This window comes from Chrysemys picta, chromosome 9, assembly GCF_011386835.1.
Source record: "Chrysemys picta bellii isolate R12L10 chromosome 9, ASM1138683v2, whole genome shotgun sequence".
Classification (NCBI taxonomy): domain Eukaryota; kingdom Metazoa; phylum Chordata; order Testudines; family Emydidae; genus Chrysemys; species Chrysemys picta.
Genome location: NC_088799.1, coordinates 35,019,642 through 35,038,765, shown reverse-complemented (window position 1 = coordinate 35,038,765; position 19,124 = coordinate 35,019,642). Strand labels below are relative to the sequence as shown.

Genomic DNA, 19,124 nt, shown 5'->3' with positions numbered 1-19,124 from the left:
GTGTGTGTGGAAACAGCAAGAGGGCCAAGTTCCCCCTTGCACTGCCAAGATACTGGAGCCAGATAACTGCTCCAGTGGGACAAAGGGTAATTCCACTCAGGACAGTCTGGGGAAGGGAGAGTCACACACTCCCACAATCCTCACCTCTTCCTGCCCACAATGCCATGTGAGAGAGGGGGCTGGAAATGAGGTCCCCACGCCTGAGCCACTCTGTGTCCCCCTGCAGATTGCACCACAGGGACTACTGCAGCTCTGTATTGTCCAACATGCTCAAGATGACAACTTCTAGGGTCAGCCAGCCTATTGTGGAGCCACCATGCATAGGAGTTAAAGGCCTGGGCATGCTTTCCTCCTGCTTTACAGGATTTGGCTTATGAGTGTTTCTCAGCAGAATACTAAAATAGAGAACAAAAACCAGGCTATTGAAACTGAGTGATCCTGTCTTTTAATTGATAATGCTGTAGGCTCTGGTGCCAAGAGATAAACCAGGCTGTGTTTAAAAGGATCTGTAAATCCTTGATTATTGATGATTAATGATTAAAATGAAGCTGTATTCCCAGTGTTTTCACACCTCTTTAACCCAGGAGATACGTTAGGTAGTTGAGCGGGCCTGATGCAAGCTATTCATTGAACACAAAAGTAATTTGCCACTATAACAATTAATGAAGGTATAATTTTGTTCCAGGTGAAGAAGCAAGTCCTTGTAATCAATGCAGTTATATACCAGGAGGACCTGGACTTCCTGGTGCTCCTGGGCAAGATGGTCAAGAAGGAGTTACTGGTAAAATATCTTGGCTTTACTAAATTGTTATTGGGAAATGCCAATGTTTCTTCATGCACCATCTTTAGCTGCACAAATCCAACAGCATTGACTCAATTACAGTGAGATGCTTCTTTTAATCAATACTCAAAACTGTCTGAAACTGGAGGTTTGGGGCCAGGGACTGGATATCCAGGATGGAGGGCTTTGATTTTGTGGCCCACTAGTCCACTTTCTATGGGAAGAGGGGGCTGTACAGTTTAGATTGGTTCCCCTGCTATGGAGATGGAGGCTATCTCCTTGGGGACAGGTTGGCTAAGGTAGTCAGGAGGGGTTACACTGAGAGCAAAAGGAGAAGGTAAAAAAAGAGGAAGGATATGAGCACTCAGCAGAAAACTGAGATGTTGACTACAAAATTAATCAAGAAACCAGAGAACATGAAAACAAGACTTCTTCAATTGCCTATACTGTACACTAATGCCAGCAGCCTGGTAACAAACAAGAGGAATTGGAATTGTTCATTTATGAGCATACATTTGATTTAGGTGGTATCACTTTAACCTGGTGGGATGATTCGCACGATTGGAATGTTAACATCAATGGTTATAACCTATTTAGGAAGGATTGCGTGGGGAAAAAGAGAAGGGGAGTGGCACTCTGTCATTACCTGTTTCTGAGTCACTCTTAACACAGAAGAAAATGAACTTTCATGCTTATGGATCAATGTCCTAACACAGGGGTTCTCAACCTTTTTCTTTCTGAGCCCCCTCTTCCCCTCCCTCCCCCCGCCCCGCTGTAAAAACTCCACGGCCCATCTGTGCCACAACAACTGGTTTTCTGCATATAAAAGCCAGGGCCAGCATTAGGGGATAGTAAGCAGGGCAGTTGCCTGGGGCCCCATGCCACAGGGGCCTCCACAAAGCTACGTTGCTCAGGCTTTGGCTTCAGCCCCAGATGGCAGGGCTCAGGGCCATAGGCTTCAGCCCCATGCAGTGGTGCTTTGGCTTTCTGCCCTGGCCCCAGCGAGTCTAACGCTGGCCCTGCTTGGACCCTCTGAAACCTGCTTGCAACTCCCCCCCGACCCCTGGTTGAGAACCACTGTTCTAAGAGATAAAGCACAAGATGGGTTATTGGTGTCTGCTACAGACCAACAAATCACACTAGGGAACAAGATGACTGCCTCCTTACACACCCATCTATAATGTTTATGGGGGGAAACTGTGTGATCATGGGGGACTTCCATTTGAGTGACATATGCTGGAGGTCTTATGCTGCTAGTACTAAAACATCCTTTGAATTTCTAAACATTAAGATAACAATTTCCTAATAAAGCGATGCAGCCAACACATGGGGAATTCCTTATTAGACCTTGTCTTAATAGATAAAGCTGAACTGATCACACAACTAAAAGTTAATGGTAGCTTATGTATTACTCCTGGGGGAATTCTGTGTCGAAATCATACCTTCTGCAGATTTCTTGGCTCCCCTGTAAAAAAAATGGGACCCGAGCTCCTGTCAGGGAGCAGGGTTAGGACAGGCTTGCGAAGAGCCAGCCCAACTCCCCGGCAGCACAGTGAGCGGGTGGAAGCTAGCCCCTGGCTCCTCCCCTTCTGCTCCTCTCTCTCCCTCCCTCGCAGTCACAGTTCCCCCAGCACCTGGGCAGCATGGCTGCAGCTCCGGCCGGGCGGCACAGCTATAGCGCCACCAGACCTGGTGCTTCAGGGAGTGGGGGGCGGGGAGAGTTCCGGGGGGTGGGGGCGGGGAGCAGGGCGAGTTGCAGGGGGGCAGTCAAGGGGCCTGAGCCCTGCTGCCGGGGACAGGGCCAGAGCAAGCCATGGCCTCCCTCTATCCCCAGCATGCTTGGCTCCTGTCCCCAGCAGCCAAGCCCAGACAGGGAGCGAGCTCTGCCTGACTGCCAGGGAGAGCAGCCAAATGAGCAGGGGAAATGCACAAGGAAAGGATGGAGCTGCCCTTTCCCCCACCCCACAGGTAACGTGGGGTGGGGAGAGCAGGGAGGATTGGATAGAGGGTGGGGGGACCCCAAGGGGGAGGTCAGGGGGGAGGTCAGGGGGTGGGGAGCAGGGAAGATTTGATAGGGGTGGGGGTCCCGGGGGTGGTCAGAGGGTAGGGAGCAGGGGGGATTGGATAGGGGACAGGTGCCCCAGGGGACGGTCGGGGCAGAGAGATGGGATGTTTTGATAGGATTTGGGAGTCCCGGGGGGCAGTCAAGGGTGGGGTTGGATGGGGGTGGGAGTTCCAGGGGACTGGATAGGGGACGGGGGCCAGGCCACACCTCACTGTTTGGGGAGACATAGCCTCCCCCAGACTTCCCTACCCGGCCCTCCATACAATTTCTGTACCCGATGTGGCCCTAGGGCCAAAAAGTTTGCCCACCCCTGCTTTACTAGATGCCCCAAAAGCCACAATTGAGGAAGAAGGCTCTGCTGGTTAAAAAACAAACCTGATTTAAAGGTAAAGTTAAGGCAGCTGTAAATAAATTTACCAAGTGTCATGGTGGATTCTCTATGACTGACAATTTTTAAATCAAGATTGGATGTTTTTCTAAAAGACCTGCTCTAGGAATTAATTTGGGGAAGTTCTGTGGACTGTACTATACAGGAGGTCAGACTAGATGATCACAGTGGTTCCTTCTGGCTTTAGATTCTATGAATACACTACAGATTGGAGCTGAATATGGAGCCTTTCGGTCTTAGAATAACCTGCTGATTTAGGGGGGCAAACTCCAGTCCTTTTAATCTCACAGAGGGTGAACTCCCTGCTCGCCACCATCACGCACACAATTTCTCCAGTGGAACAATTAGAAGGAAACTACCCCAGGAGGAAGAGTATTGCATCTTGAAGGAGTTCAATTCCTTGAGAACACTGGGGAAGTATATGGAATTAATTCAGTATCAGGGAGTGAGAAACTCAGGGAAGTTGTCAATACATGCAAATGTTTTTCTGGCAAGGAAAACATTTACCTAGGAAACCTTTAGTAGGGAGCCTGTATTGTAATTTTTCTAGGAAATTAATAATGGGGAGGAAGAAATTCCAAAATAACAAGTATACCGGAGGGATTTCTTTATACACCCACCAGCCAGCCATTTACCAACGTCTCTTCCAAGGCAGTTTGTTGAATTGTGTTGTATCCGAAAGGCAGCAATTCTCTGTATTGTATGTTAGTACCAGAGCCTGTCAAAGGAATGAAAAACTGATTTATCTTTCACCTGTCACAGGTAGACAAGGAATAAGTGGTCCCAAAGGATCTCGAGGTTCTCCAGGGGCACAAGGGCCTTCAGGTCCTCAAGTAAGATTTAAATTAAATGGATCTTTCAGTTGCAATATTGAATTTTCGTTAGATGAGAATCGTGGTGTCTAGTTTTATTGCCATATGCAGGATATACTGTTACTATTTTAGCTTGATGGTTCCAGGAAGGTGGTACTTTCAGAGTCTAGAATTAGGGCTAATTTCAGTTTTAATTAAAAAATGGGGAGGGGTGTGGAAAAAATGTGCTTTAGCTTTTTTCCTTGTAAAGATATCCTCAAAAATATGAACCAGTGTAAACCAATCACTAGGGTGGAAAATGTAACATACATTTTTCCTGAATATCACAAGGAAATACACATCACCATGAATACTACAATGCCTGGGGTGGCCATTTAGCTTCATGAAATACATGCTCACTGGTCCTTTGATTTTTAGAAGTTCTCCAGATCAGTGCATGTTTATATGGGCAATGCTGCCCACATTGTCACTCATGGTACTATGTCTGTTATATGCTCCTCTCCTAGCTGGCCACCTATAAGCCATCTCCTGAAACCCATTACCAGAGGCTATAATGACTTATCTAGGTAATGTGAGAGGCAGTATAACCTATTGAATTTTAAAGGGAACTAAGAGCAAGAGCCTCCTGTGTTCAAATTTAGGCTTGACTCAGACTTCCTCTGTAATCTTAGTCAAATCTCTCTATCTTAGTGTCCTCAGCTGTGAAATAAAGATGGTAATGACAATGATACCTATCTCACAGTCAAAGGTGGTTGTGGAGACTAATTAGTTAGTGTTTAAAGTGTGTGTATATGTTAAAATTCACTACATACACTCCAAACCGCATATTTATTCAGATAATTGCCCTTTATAAACCTATTCTTAATGCTGGTGATTATCCCTAGACCCCAGTGCAAGCCATGGGGTTCCATTTCCCCTACAAAGCACTGGAAATGTTTGACTGGCCCACCCCAAAACGCTAAGGGCAGCTCTGATTCTTAGGAATTCTGGGATGCTTTGTTTCCTCAAGGAGGCACAGTGGCTCCTCAAGCCCCAGGGAGTGTGGGAGAAGCTAGCTTTATGCTGCCCTTTGAGAGGGTGTAAAACCCTAGCTCCATTGGCTGGGGCAAGAGACAAAGATTCCCTCAAAGCATCTTTAAGGGATCTTCCTTGTGTCTGCTTCAACTTGCACCAGCAGTAGTGGCTCCCTATTAATTAATTAATATTATTTTATTATTAGACATATTACAATACTGCCCAGGAGCCCCAGTCATAGACCAGGACTCCTTATAACTCAGTATAACTAGGGCCCTACCAAATTCACAGCCATGAAAAATGCGTCACGGGTCGTGAAATCTGGTCTCCTCCGATGACATCTGGTCTTTTGTGTGTTTTTACCCTATATCATACAGATTTCACAGGGGAGACCACCATTTCTCAAATTAGGGGCCCTGACCCAAAAGGAAGTTGCAGGGGGTCACAAGGTTATTTTAGTGGGGTAAGGGTATTGACATCCTTACTTCTGTGCTGCCTTCAGAGCTGGGTGGCTGAGAGCAGTGGCTGTTGGCCATGCACCCAGCTCTGAAGGCAGTGCCCCGCCTGCAGCAGTACAGATGTAAGGTTGGCAATACCATATCACGCCATCCTTACTTCTGTGCTGCTGCTGACGGCAACTCTGCCTTCATAGCTGGGCTCCCAGCCACCAGCCACCGCTCTCCAGCCACCAAGCTCTGAAGGCAGCGTAGAAGTAAGGGTAGCAGTATCACACACATCCCCTTGCAACCCCCCCCCCCCCTCCACACACACACACACAACTCCTTTTTGGGTCAGGACCCCAACAAGTACAACACCATGAAATTTCAGATTTAAATAGCTGAAATCATGAAACTGACGATTTTTAAAATCCTATTACTATGAAATCAACCAAAATATACCATGAATTTGGTAGGGCCCTAAGTATAACACAGAACAAATTGATCATCTCTGTCCCAAAGAGCTTACAATCATCAGTTCAACAGCCCAGGATCACCGGAGTAAAGTGTGCTTCAATCCCCAAATGTCCCCTACACTGGTGGACCCGTAGTGGGTGACATAGAGCCATCTGTGTCAGCATTAACATGCAACAGGAAATTCCCATCTTAGCCCTGATCTACACTGGGGGGGGGGGGCAGGTGGAGTCGATCTAAGTTACACAACTTCAGCTATGTGAATAACGTAGCTGAAGTTGACATACTTAGATCGACTTACTGTGGTGTCTTCACCGCAGTGAATCGACTGCTGCTGCTCCCCCGTCGACTCTGCCTGCGCCTCTCGCAGCGCTGGAGTACAGGAGTCTACGGGAGAGGGCTCAGGGGTCAATTTATCGCGTCTAGATGTGATAAATTGATCTCGGCTGGATCGATAGCTGCCCGCCGATCCAGTGGGTAGTGTAGACATACCCTTAGTGGTTTAAGCCATCTTTCTGTCATCCCTTTCCACCACCAAAGCAGTGCGAAGGGGAAGGAGCAGGGCCAAGGATCTGACCCCCTAACTTAAATTATCAGCCTCAGGGACAACAAGTAAATGAAAATAATAATTCTTATTTGACTAGTGAAATTAGTGAAGACAAAATTAAATTAAAATCCTGGGACCCTCTAAAGAATTGCCTAAGGAAGAAAGAAACTTAGTCATTTAGTGTTGATATAAAAAAACTACTTGACATAAATCTAACATGGAAATTCTTAACTGCTGTGTCCTAGGGACTTCCAGGTTTTCCAGGAGATCAAGGACTGAAAGGGCCAAACGGTGAACCGGGATATGTGTATCCAGAAGGGCAAAAAGGAAACAGAGGAGATCCAGGGATCAGAGGAAATCCAGGGAGGAAAGGTTCAGATGGATTGCACAAAAAACATGGTTCAAAAGGCTCAAAAGGTCCTAAAGGCGAAAGGGTTGGTATACATTATTTTCAATTATTTTAGAATTAATAGAAAGCTAAGTAAATAATTATACATTTCACAGCCCTATTCATTAGAATTAAAACACTGTAACATCTGTAAAGATAGCTCTAATCCAGTGGTTCTCAACAAGGGGTCCAGGACCCCCTAGGGGGCAGCGAGCAGGTTTCAGGGGGTCCGCCAAGCAGGGCCAGCATTAGACTCACTTGGGCCCAAGGCAGAAAGCCAAAGTCCCACTGCATGGGTCTGACGCCTGGGGCCCTGAGCCCCACTACCCAGGGCTGAAGCCAAAGCCTGAGCAGTGTAGCTTTGCAGGGCCCCTTGGCAATTGCCCTGCTTACTATCCCCCAATGCCAGCCCTGGCTTTTATATGCAGAAAACCAATTATTGTGGCCCAGGTAGGCCATGGAGATTTTATAGCATGTTGGGTGGGCTTCAGAAAGAAAAAGGTTGAGAACCACTTCTCTAACCTAACCACAGGATATAGTCTTGATGCAGGAGTTACTGGGTAATATTCTATGGTGTATGTTTTGCAGGAGTTTAGATGAGATAATCAAATGGTCCCCTCTGGTCTTAAAATGTATACTCATCAAAGATATCTAGGCATTGACGCTAATTATCTGTAGCTACAAGGGTTAGGGGAATCAAACTTTGTCATCACTTTTTGTTCTGCAAAAAATGTTGATATTTCAATTTTTCATCCCAATTTGGACAAAAATATTAAAATATCAGAATTTCCCATAGGACAGAAATTTTTATTTTTGTCTGATGTTTTCTGTGAGGCTTAAAATGGTGGCAAAGTGGTAAAGCTTGATTACACTTACTTATTTGCAATTTGCATGGAATTGTGTGGGCAGCTTCCATTATACATGGGCAAATTTAGTCAAATCAAAGCATTGATCAAATCATTTTTGTGGTCTATGTTACATATACATAAATTGGAAGATGAAAGGTCCTATTCATTAGTTTTAGCTGCTGGAATGTCTCTAAGAATTTGGATTGGAAGAAGTAGGTTCCCTGGGAGGATCAGAAGGCAGTATCCCAGAATGGGCAAATCCCTCCTGTATTCTTGCAGTACTATTGCATTTTCTTTTAGGATCTCACAAAGGCACAGGATTAGATAAGGGTACAATAAACAGATAATTTTGTGTCTCACACTATGCAAGTCAGCAGTACTTTGCTTAAGATGATTGAGTTACTCTTTTGTTAAAATAGTGTAAGATCATAATCAGTCCAATGTATCAAAACTTGTTGCTGCTGGAACTAACACGGAAAAATAAGCAATGCACACTATGCAAATGTGTCTAATTATTAATAGGGACTGGATGGTTCGAAAGGGGACAGAGGGTTATCAGGATTGCCTGGTAACCCAGGTCTTCCTGGAGAAATGGGGCTCACTGGACCACCAGGATATGGACCACAAGGAATGACAGGTCCCAAAGGCGCTAAGGGAATGTCTGGATTGCCTGGATTGCCTGGAGCAATTGGTTTGTAACTTTATAGCTTATCACTAGCTTCCCTTTTTAAAGTGTTTGACTTTCATTTAAACACACTGATGAACTGACCTGTATGGTGGCAAGTGATGTGATTTGGAAGGATGCAAAGTAGTTTACAATAGAAAGATAGTCAAAGTTTCTGAGATAAGCTAATAGACACTAAATTCGCAGGACCCTAGCAGTAAAAAGATTTAATAGTCATCGGTGCTAGTTGATGTCGAGAAGACACTTTGACTCTGCAGGCATAGGTTTCCCCTCCCAGAAATGAAATTATTTGATTGTATCAATCTGGTTGTTGATCCTGGGGATAAGATACATTTGGGAATCCTTGTAGTGTACAGACTCTCACATCATGAGTCCTACCCAGTCTAAATGAGTCTCTTTTGGTCTTGCATTGGCCTTTTCAACATTTATTGTCCTGGTGGACTTCAACATCCATGATAACTCTCATTCGTTGGCTTGAATCTCCAAGACAAACCTGGGAATTATTCCTGGAGGTTTCAGAATCAATGCAGCCAGAGAGACATGTTAGATCTTTTTGGAATAGATCTGAGGATTAAGTATCTGTAAGCTGTCCTATTGCCTGCGTGCTTCCTTTGCTGTGTCCCCCTGATGCACAATTCCATACGTTCTAATATATTTAAAGAAGTGTCTCGGGGATATTTTGGTGGCAGTAAAATGCTATCTCTTTAATTGTTATGTAGCCCATTTCTATGGGCTTGTTGGAGCATCTAAGCTGTAGAAACTGTGCAACACAGTATTTTTTAACTGAACAGAATTTTCCATGAATATTGTTTTTAAAAAGCACAAGAGCACACACTATATCTCCACAAACCTCCTTAACCTTTTGTTATATATACTTTCTAAAGGTCCAAAAGGAGAACTTGGTACAGTAAATCCAATACCTGGACCACCAGGACCTCGGGGGTCAGAGGGTTTACCAGGACCCCCAGGAGCAATGGGTGAGAGCATCTTCTAGGTTAAATGCAATAAAATTAAGCACATCAGAGAGATTCTGCATGAAATTCTAACCCCCACTCTGGCTTCTTTATGCTGGGTAAAAGGGCCAAAGGAGTGTAAAGATACCCTAAAAGTTCTGGGTGAGTGAATTCCCTCAGCGCTGGCACTGTAGAGACAGCCATAAGATTGCCTTCCGAGGATCCCCTTGCAAGCCCTGGTGTAGGGGGCATAGGTGGGGGCAAGAAGAACATTCTGGGGGTGTCTGGAACACTTAGTGCTGTGGAGATTCTGGGCAGTGTTGCCATTCATAAGGCAGCCTGGGGAGGCTGCTATAATTTAGACTGGTTCCCAACACTGTCTGAATTACACTGAGGCTGCTCCAGCCCCCAGAGAAGGCAGTAATTGAAGACAGTAATTGAGCCACCTTTGGCCATCCCTCTTTCCCCCCGCCTCCACGCCCTGGACTGGGAGTTCTGTGCTACACCAGAAAGAAGCGTAGCACAGAACCTCACCCACTGTTTCTGAGCTTGCTGGAAAGAACAGATTTGTAACAAAGCTTCTAGCTTCTTTTTGTTTTAAGTGTTTGTTATGTAACATAGTTCTATATTGTTGCTGGGGTTTTTGGTCCACTGTTACTTTTTTATAAAATGTTATGCTTTATAGGTTACACAAAATGATTTCAAAGACTGTGGGTCCAGATTCTTGTCCATCTTAAAGCCCCTTTGCATTGCTCCCATGGCACAAAGGGACCTTAAAGCAGCCCCTAAACAGCATAGGGGAATCCTCAGCTACCCCCTCCCCCAGACACACACAATGCATGTTCATATGTGGTCAATAAGAACATGCAAGTCGAAGATTTGTGTATGCACATAGCTACACACATGCATCCCAGACCTGTGCACATAACAGAAGGCATTGCATATGCCTGACTTGCAGACTCATGCCCCTGTGATTGACGTTTAGCATTTTATCTGGAAAAAACTCACCTGGAAGAAAGTGTTAGAGTGAGGAGTAAAAATGGTGTCTGAGTTCTACTAAACCAATTGACTACATCGTTATGGGGTATGATAAGGTGGCAAACACAAAATTGCTAAATGCAGAAGATCTATGGCAAAATATCTGAGAGTTTGTTTTCTTCTGGTAGGAAATGTTGGATCTAGAGGACAACATGGTGATTTGGGATTACCTGGGTCTGATGGTGCTCCAGGATTTTCAGGGACTGGATTTCCTGGAGATCCTGGTCCAAAAGGTAGAATGTTCCTTTACGATTTTTTATAATTCTTTTGTAGTTGTTTTGGACAATAAAATCATTGGAGAGACTGACAGAAAAACTATTTTAACCCATACACAGTTCAGGCAAATAACTCTTGAAAAGGTCGGTATTACAGTACTCATAGACTCATAGACTCATAGACTTTAAGGTCAGAAGGGACCATTATGATCATCTGGTCTGACCCCCTGCATGCTGCAGGCCACAAAACCCTTCCCTGGACTCTGCCGTTGAAGTCCCCAATCCTGTGTTTTAGTGACTTCAATCGGCAGAGACCCTCCTGCTAGTGATCCCTGCCCCATGCTGCGGAGGAAGGCGAAAAACCTCCAGAGGCTCAGCCAATTTACCCTGGAGGAAAATTCCTTCCCGACCCCCAAATATGGCGATCAGTAAGACCCCGAGCATGTAGGCAAGAGTCTCTAGTCTGACCCCTGTTGGCCATTATACTATTTACGTACCATTGCTTGGTTTTCCTCGGCTACTATGTTTTACCATTAAACCATTCCCTCCATAAACTTATCTAACTTAATCTTAAAACCAGACAGGTCCGTCGCCCCCACCGTTTCCCTCGGAAGGCCGTTCCAATATTTCACCCCTCTGACGGTCAGAAACCTTCGTCTAATTTCAAGCCTGAACTTCCCCACGGCCAGTTTATATCCATTCGTTCTCGTGTCCACATTAGTACTAAGCTGGAATAGTTCCTCTCCCTCCCTTGTATTTATCCCTCTGATATATTTAAAGATAGCAATCATATCCCCCCTCAGCCTTCGCTTTGTCAGACTAAACAGCCCAAGCTCCTCTAGTCTCCTTTCATACGACAGGTTTTCCATTCCTCTGATCATCTGATCGTACTCGTACGGTTGTCTACATTAAAGCATGTAAATTGCAAATATAAAATATTTTTATCAGGTATCAGAACTGAAAAATTGGAGTATGTCTGGAAAGATGTGCACAAGGATTTAGCTGGAAAATTTGCCTTACTATAACATCTTGAAAATGCATATAGAGACACACCAGACATATAATGTACCTCAAGGAAAACTTCCTATAAGGAGAGGGAGACTAAAACACTTGCCACACAGATCTAATTTCTCTGTGCAGTGCTTAGATACTCTGCAGAAAAGGACCTGGGGATTATAGTGGACGAGAAACTGGATACGAGTCAGCAGTGTGCCCTTGTTGCCAAGAAGGCCAACGGCATATTGGGCTGTATTAGTAGGAGCATTGCCAGCAAATCGAGGGAAGTGATTATTCCCCTCTATTCGGCACTGGTGAGGCCACACCTGGAGTATTGCATCCAGTTTTGGTCCCCCCACTACAGAAGGGATGTGGACAAATTGGAGAGAGTCCAGCGGAGGGCAACGAAAATGATTAGGGGGCTGGGGCACATGACTTACGAGGAGAGGCTGAGGGAACTGGGGTTATTTAGTCTGCAAAAGATACGAGTGAAGGGGGATTTGATAGCAGCCTTCAACTACCTGAAGGGGGGTTCCAAAGAGGATGGAGCTAGACTGGTCTCAGGGGTGGTAAATGACAGAACAAGAAGCAATGGTTTCAAGTTGCAGTGGGGGAGGTCTAGGTTGGATATTAGGAAACACTATTTCATTAGGAGGATGGTGAAGCACTGGAATGGATTACCTAGGGAGGTGGTGGAATCTCCATTCTTAGGGGTTTTTGAGGCCCTGGCTGAGATGATTTAGTTGGTGTTGGTCCTGCTTTGAAGAGGGGATTGGACTAGATGACCTCCTGAGGTCTCTTCCAACCCTAATATTCTATGATTCTATGATGGCTAATACTATTGTATCACTGAGGTACTTACATATTACAGAGATAAGGCCTTTGTAAGTACCAATGCTTTAGTTATAAGGTATATAGTTGTGTTCATGCCATACCAGCTCTCTTGGTAAAGGGAATAGAAGGTGTTTCGAGTACCATGAATTTAGTCCTTCTCCATGCAAATGTAAGCCCCGCTTCTAAAATGTCTCCAGATACCATTCCAGAAATATTAGATGCCCTTGGCTCTTTGTGTTCCCCCCTTATAGTTAAAGAAAACCCATCCAGAGCATTGATACTGAAATCATAAGTTTGCCACTTTCTGTAGTGAGTGACCAAGAAATTGACCATAGTAATGCCCCATTTAAAATTAGATAAGAGCAAACAGAAATTGAGCAAAATAACTCTAGTCCTTTTCTACCTGGCATCAAATCAACTTGTAAAGGCAACTCAAAGAGAGCTAATTAAATGAGTCCTAAAACTAGGCAGTGCGACAATCAATGTTTGAATGAATACCAAGGTGAACGGGTTATAGTGGGTGCTAATTCAACCCTGGAGTCAGAATGCTGCCAGCAATTCACATAACTTACGCTAATAGTTACAAAAGTCAGAGCCGTATGAACAAGAAAGTAAAAATCTCTCTGTGCTTATTCAGCAAAATAGATGGATAAGCAAGGTGTTTTCATCTGCCATTTGGTTTGCTTTGCAGGGGATAAAGGTCTTCGAGGGTCTAAAGGATCACCAGGTTTGCCAGGAAAGGCAGGAGAACCAGGCTCGCCTGGACAGCCTGGATACCCAGGAGAAAAGGTTTGATTTAGAAACACACCCCAAGCTTAATCAGGGCTGCTTGTCAGCAAGCATGTTTCCAAACAAATTAAGCAAATGAGAGATCTAAGGAGCACAGGATTTGGTTTCTAATTGTGAAAACTATCTACAAGGCCATAATTCCTGAAAGCATCACTGTTCAGGAACAGCGATTAAACATATGCTTACATCCCACTCAAGTAAATGGGACTTAAGCATATGCTAATGTCAATCATATGCTTAAGTGCTCTCCTGAATCAGGACATTTAAAAAAAAAACAAGGTCAGAGGCCGCAGGTGTAATCAAAAATGCAGATAAATGAGAGCTCAGCTACTAACGCCATTTTTGATGTTAGGGCTTTGCTGTTTGCTGTGTCATCAAGCCCCAAAAGTGGTTTTGTTTTTAATAAAATAAAACACATTTCTTTGCATCAGACTGGCTTTCTGTCTTTTCTGCTTGGTCCTATTTTGCTATCTACTCTGATTATTTGTTTGGTTGCTTAAAGTCACCTAAATGGAATGTAAAAGATTAAAAAGGTACCACACACAGCCCATAAAATGTCCAGGTATGGAACTAGTCAGCAAGATTCCACCTGCCCCAGTAACGTAGGACTTACTTCGGTTTATGGCAGCCTTCGGAAAGGCCTTTGTGGTCTAAATACACAATCAGTAATTGCATATAAACTAAGTTCCTCTGGATGTGATTTAGCTCTTTGGGGCAGGGACTGCCCTTTTCTTTTGTGTTTGTACAGCATCTAGCACAGTGGGGTCCTGGGTTATGACTAGGGCTTGTAGGCTCTGAGGTGGTGGTAATAATAATAATAATTAATAATAATTAATAAATTGTTGAATTTACCTGCTTATTTGAAAGCCAGTCCAAAGCAGTTCAGTCAGCTTGTCAAAAAGAGCAGGTCAGACTTTCCTGTCAGGAATTTTTCTTTCATAGAATTTTCCTTTTGAAGAAAACAGCCTCACCTAACATATGTCAGGGTATTTCTGAGGCATGGTATCTGAGTGCTGACCCATGTACTGAACCTTGTTCTCATTCTCTGTTAGTGGCAGGGCTAGTACCAAATCAGATTGCTTGATTTGCTGGCCCATTATTTAAATATATATTTAGCCAAAAGTATGAATGCTGGGTAATGTGAAGTTAAGTGTAGAACTTGAATGACTGATACTTGAGTTGTCTGAAGTACAGGTGCAGCAGGATATCTGAGAGCTGCAGAGGCAGAGAGCGGGACGGGACTACCTTCTATTGTTCAACAATGACTCTTCCAGCTGTGTGGGGAAGCCCTGCTCATGTAGAATAATAATACTAAACCAAGAGCAAGAGGTGTAAAGGGGTGTTTGGTGGGGAGGGGAGAAATGTATTTTCAGTGCTTTGACATAAATGTGAAAGATCCCCTGGGAGTGGAGATAATAATTTGACAGAAGACATGAACTACTGACAGGACAGAGAGAGTCATATTTTCAGATTTACAAAATGTAATCTACATTATGCATTTATGTTTTTCCTCTGTTTCAGGGAGACCCTGGATTAATTATTCCTGGCCAACAGGGTGGATTAGGTTCCCCAGGACAAGGCGGCTTTCCAGGGGTAAAAGGTGACAGAGGAATTCCAGGTCTACCAGGATTCCCAGGACATAATGGTGCTGATGGGCCAAGAGGTATTGTCATTAACAAAAAACAGCCAAGGAACTCTTTACCTTACACCCATTTTGTTAAGCGAGGCTCTAAGAAAAGGGGGGAAAGGACAAGTTTATTGTCCACCTACAAAAATTCAAGTAGTAATTAATTTAATGTTTTCTCTCTCTTAGGAGAACCTGGCTGTCCCGGAGCTCCCGGAGAAAAGGGACTTCCAGGGAAGCTTGGTGATTGTCTTATTGGTCCACCAGGTCTCCCAGGTGCACATGGTTTAACAGGTCAACAAGGTAGGAATACACAGAATACCTGCCAGATCTGCCTGATATATAGTTGACTGAGTGGGGTTTGGTTTTATTTTTACCCTACAGTTGCCTAAATGATGATGAAAAGGTCTTATGGATATTTGATGTAATATTATGCAGAGAATATTAGACCAGTTAAAGGCCACAATTCTGCAATATGATCTCCATAGGCAGACCTTAACAACAGCATGGAGTCTGATTGGACTTCATGTAGGGGATCACATTTCAGTGCTGGGTCCTAACACATTAGGGCCATATGCTCCCTGCTGCTTACACAACACAGAGAAGAGCAGACTGGCTCAGATTACATAGGAGATCAGAGGGGGTGTCATGCAGAGGGGAAAGGAATGTCACATGGTCCCCCTCCCCAGCACATGTGATGGAGCTCAACTTTGTATGGCAGAAGGGGATATGCCTAGGGTGAGGAGTCACAGAGCCTGTGCAAACATGTGCTTATTGAAGTTAATTGGGAATTACAGTGCTTTAAGCAATCAAATTTGCTGCTGCTGGTCCAAATCCCTTTCCATAGTTCTCTGCGCCATGGAGAAAGCTTTGTGGATGGCTGACCCTAGAAGTAAAATGAGGCAATATCATTGTCCAGAGTGGGAGCTGGGGCACAGAAGTGGCAGAGAAGAAGGGTCCTGCTAGGGGGAAACCAGATCCATGGGTTTGTCATCTGTGGCTCCTAGCATCTGCATTTATTGCAGAATACCTCCCTTCCTGAAGGAGACAGTGTGGCAAAGTAGCAATGCAGATGTGTCTTCCTCTTCTGTGTCTTTTAAAGGTGACCTCAAAAGATTTTTAATATATAGATTTTTAGGGCTGTCAAACAATTAAAAAAATAATCCCAATTAATTGTGAGATTTTAAAAAGTAGTTCAGATTAATCACAGTTTTAATCCCACTGTTAAACAATAAGAGAATACCAATTTAAATTATATATATTTGATGTTTTCCAACATTTTCAAATATATTGATTTTAATTACAACACAGAATACAAAGTGTACAGTACTCACTTTATATTATTATTTTTATTATAAATATTTGCACTGTAAAAAATCTACAAGTTGAAGCATGAAGGAGCATATGAATGTTTAGCACATCTAGCATGCAAATATCTTGCAACGTCAGCTACAACAGTGCGATGCAAATGCCTGTTCTCATTTTCCAGTAACATTGTAAATTAAAAGTGAGTAGCATTATCTCCTGTAAATGTTAACAAACTTGTTTGTCTTAGTGATTAGTTGAACAAAAGAAATAGGACTGCGTGGACTTGTAGGCTGTAAAGTTTTACATTATTTTGTTTTTGAGTGCAGTTATGTGGGGAAAAAATCTACATTTGTGAGTTGCACTTCCACGATAAAGATATTGTACTACAGTACTTGTGTGAGGTGAATTGAAAAATACTATTTCTTTTGTTTGTTTTTTTACAGTGCAAATATTTGTAATCAAAAATAATAATATAAAGTGAGCACTCTACACTTTATATTCTGGGTTGTAATTGAAATCAATATATTTGAAAATGTAGAAAAACATCCACAAATATTTATAATAAATTTAACTTGGTATTCTACTATTGTTTAACAGTGCGAATCAAACAGCAGCAACAAGGGCCGGGTTCAGTATCTAGGGGTTCCTTTTCAACAATACAACACAAAACCGTCTCGAGCCCCCAGCCAGTGACCTGGGACAATTACACACCACTCCTTGGGCGCCTCTAAGAGGCAATGCTTCCCCTCTCGCAAGCACAGAGTCCGAATGATGCGAAAACTTTTAATAAAAGGAGGGAATTAACTCCGCATTAATTTGGGGAAACACCACAACTAGGGTTCATAAACACAAACCATGAACAAAAGACCCACCCCCAAGTAAGTTGGGCAGTGTCCTTTTCCACTCGCTCGTTGCCCCAACAGCCAATTGCCATGCCTTTGCAGGGCTCTGCTCTGGCCCTCTCCACCAGCTTCTCTGCTGGCCACTTGCCATGCTTCTGGGCCAGCCGCCCTGCTGGCCACCTGCCACACCTCTCCGCCAACTGCCCTGCTAGCTGAGTTTCACAGGCATGACTACAGGACCCAGTCTGGTGTGGTTTTCTTCACAGGAGATTACATATATTTACTGTATGCCATGTATTTGTTTTCTTAGGAGAAAGAGGTGTACTAGGATCAAAAGGAGACCCCAGTATTCCAGGCTTGGGTGTCCCAGGATTCCCTGGACAATTTGGGCTGCCTGGATTGCCAGGTCGCCAAGGAGACACAGGATCGCCTGGTCTCAAGGGTCAGCCCGGCAGACCAGGAATACCAGGTGCACCAGGTAAGGATTTTCCAGATACATGTTTATACCACCCTTTGTTATAACTTGGCTATCATTTCTTTCACATAGAAACAGAAGAATGGTTCCTCCCAGTACAGACAGAGCTTCTCTGGCAGCTATGCTTCTGGATGGTGTTCTGATTTATACAGAAAACAAATGAGTGTGTTCTGCCCAGACTGATCAGCAGACCTTGGTACAAAATGTCTGGAGGCTCCAATACAGTGCTTCTTGGCCAAGAGGATGTTCCAGGATCCTCCTGCTCACTATGTTCCTCCATCTTCCCAGGAAGTAATCCAAAACTTCCCCTGCAGTCTGTAAATTCAGTATGCTGCTAATTATTGAAATATTGATGTTGCCAAATCTAACTTTCTGCTGGCCCATCCCCCTGTACAAGAAACAGTTTTCGTTCTACAGAAATTCTCCCTATCTGTTTTTAGGTTTTTACCTAGTATATGTCCTTCCTTCTGACTTCTGCAGTGGTAGAGGCCCTCTTTGCCTTATAAAACTTATTCCTGTAAATGCCATCTTCCTTATTTTATCTTAATTTCAGTACAGTGAAAGGAAATCCATTATTCATTTGTTTACTTTAATGTGTTCAAATACTGAATCTGATGCGTGGATTTATAAATACATAACTGAGATTAGAATCTGTCTCCCTCCAAGGGTTAACCAGAGCTTCCCCTGTTTCTTGGAATGGGCATCCCCATAGTTGTTAAAGAATATGTTCTTAATGGTTTTAAAATTTGTGAGGAGAAAGGATGAAGTCAAGTGTGCACTGCTTCTTATTTACAGCCAAAGACTAAATCCTTCATTTTTTCAATGCCCAGTATATTTTGCATATCTTTTGTAAAATACAACCCATAAAATTAATTATAGAAATATAGTGTGTCTGTAGATAATCTCATTAAATATTGTCTGTTAAAAGCCAAGGGTCAGATGCTGCAAGCCTTACTCACATGAGTAACATTTGGGGATATTATACATGTAGGGACTACTCACATTACTTAGGGTTGCAAGACTGGGCCCTAAAGAATGTTAAGTAAATGAGAAAATAATTAAAAATAAAAGAGAAAGTGATTACATAGTTAGGCATTTACATACCACATATCACTACAAGTAATTAGCCACAAACAAACATACATACATATTTACAAACATTTATTTTTCAAAACTAATGTTCTGGGAACACTTTACTAAGCAAACACTTCAGAAACATGCTTTATATTTCTCCATTTCCCCAGGCCAAAGAGGAGAACGAGGTATAATGGGCAATTTAGGAATTCCTGGACCTCCTGGTGTCTTTGGACACCCAGGCATTCCAGGAAACAGAGGTGAGTTGCTATAATATTTACCTTATCTAATTATTTAAGAACATAGGAATTGCCATAGTAGATCAGACATGTGGTCTGTTTAATACAGGATCTTGTCACCCACACTGAATCATATGCTTCAGAAGAAGATGCAAGAAATCCCAGACTAGGCAAATGTGGTATAATCTGCCCCCCAGGAAGGTCTAAACTTTATCCCTAATAGCTAGAGATTAATTAATTAAAACTTGAAACGTGATATTTTTATCCCTTCCAGAATGCTTTTTCTTAGCATTAACTA

The 19,124-nt window shown here is 43.5% G+C and overlaps 1 protein-coding gene across 5 annotated transcripts in view; it reads left to right on the top strand.

Annotated features, from left to right (window-relative positions):
- COL4A3 (collagen type IV alpha 3 chain) overlaps positions 1-19,124 on the top strand; it is a 119,769-nt gene that overhangs the window by 72,798 nt on the left and 27,847 nt on the right. For all 5 annotated transcript variants that reach the window (XR_010590654.1, XR_010590653.1, XM_065558004.1 and 2 more), the window contains exons 23-33: positions 686-781; positions 3,997-4,067; positions 6,764-6,952; positions 8,277-8,445; positions 9,324-9,416; positions 10,559-10,663; positions 13,167-13,264; positions 14,786-14,927; positions 15,078-15,191; positions 17,349-17,516; positions 18,758-18,847. Coding sequence is in view for 3 of the 5 variants with exons in the window: in XM_065558004.1 (XP_065414076.1) it covers positions 686-781; positions 3,997-4,067; positions 6,764-6,952; positions 8,277-8,445; positions 9,324-9,416; positions 10,559-10,663; positions 13,167-13,264; positions 14,786-14,927; positions 15,078-15,191; positions 17,349-17,516; positions 18,758-18,847 (1,335 nt within the window). In the remaining 2 variants the exon portion in view is untranslated. The remainder of the gene's footprint in view (positions 1-685; positions 782-3,996; positions 4,068-6,763; positions 6,953-8,276; positions 8,446-9,323; positions 9,417-10,558; positions 10,664-13,166; positions 13,265-14,785; positions 14,928-15,077; positions 15,192-17,348; positions 17,517-18,757; positions 18,848-19,124) is intronic.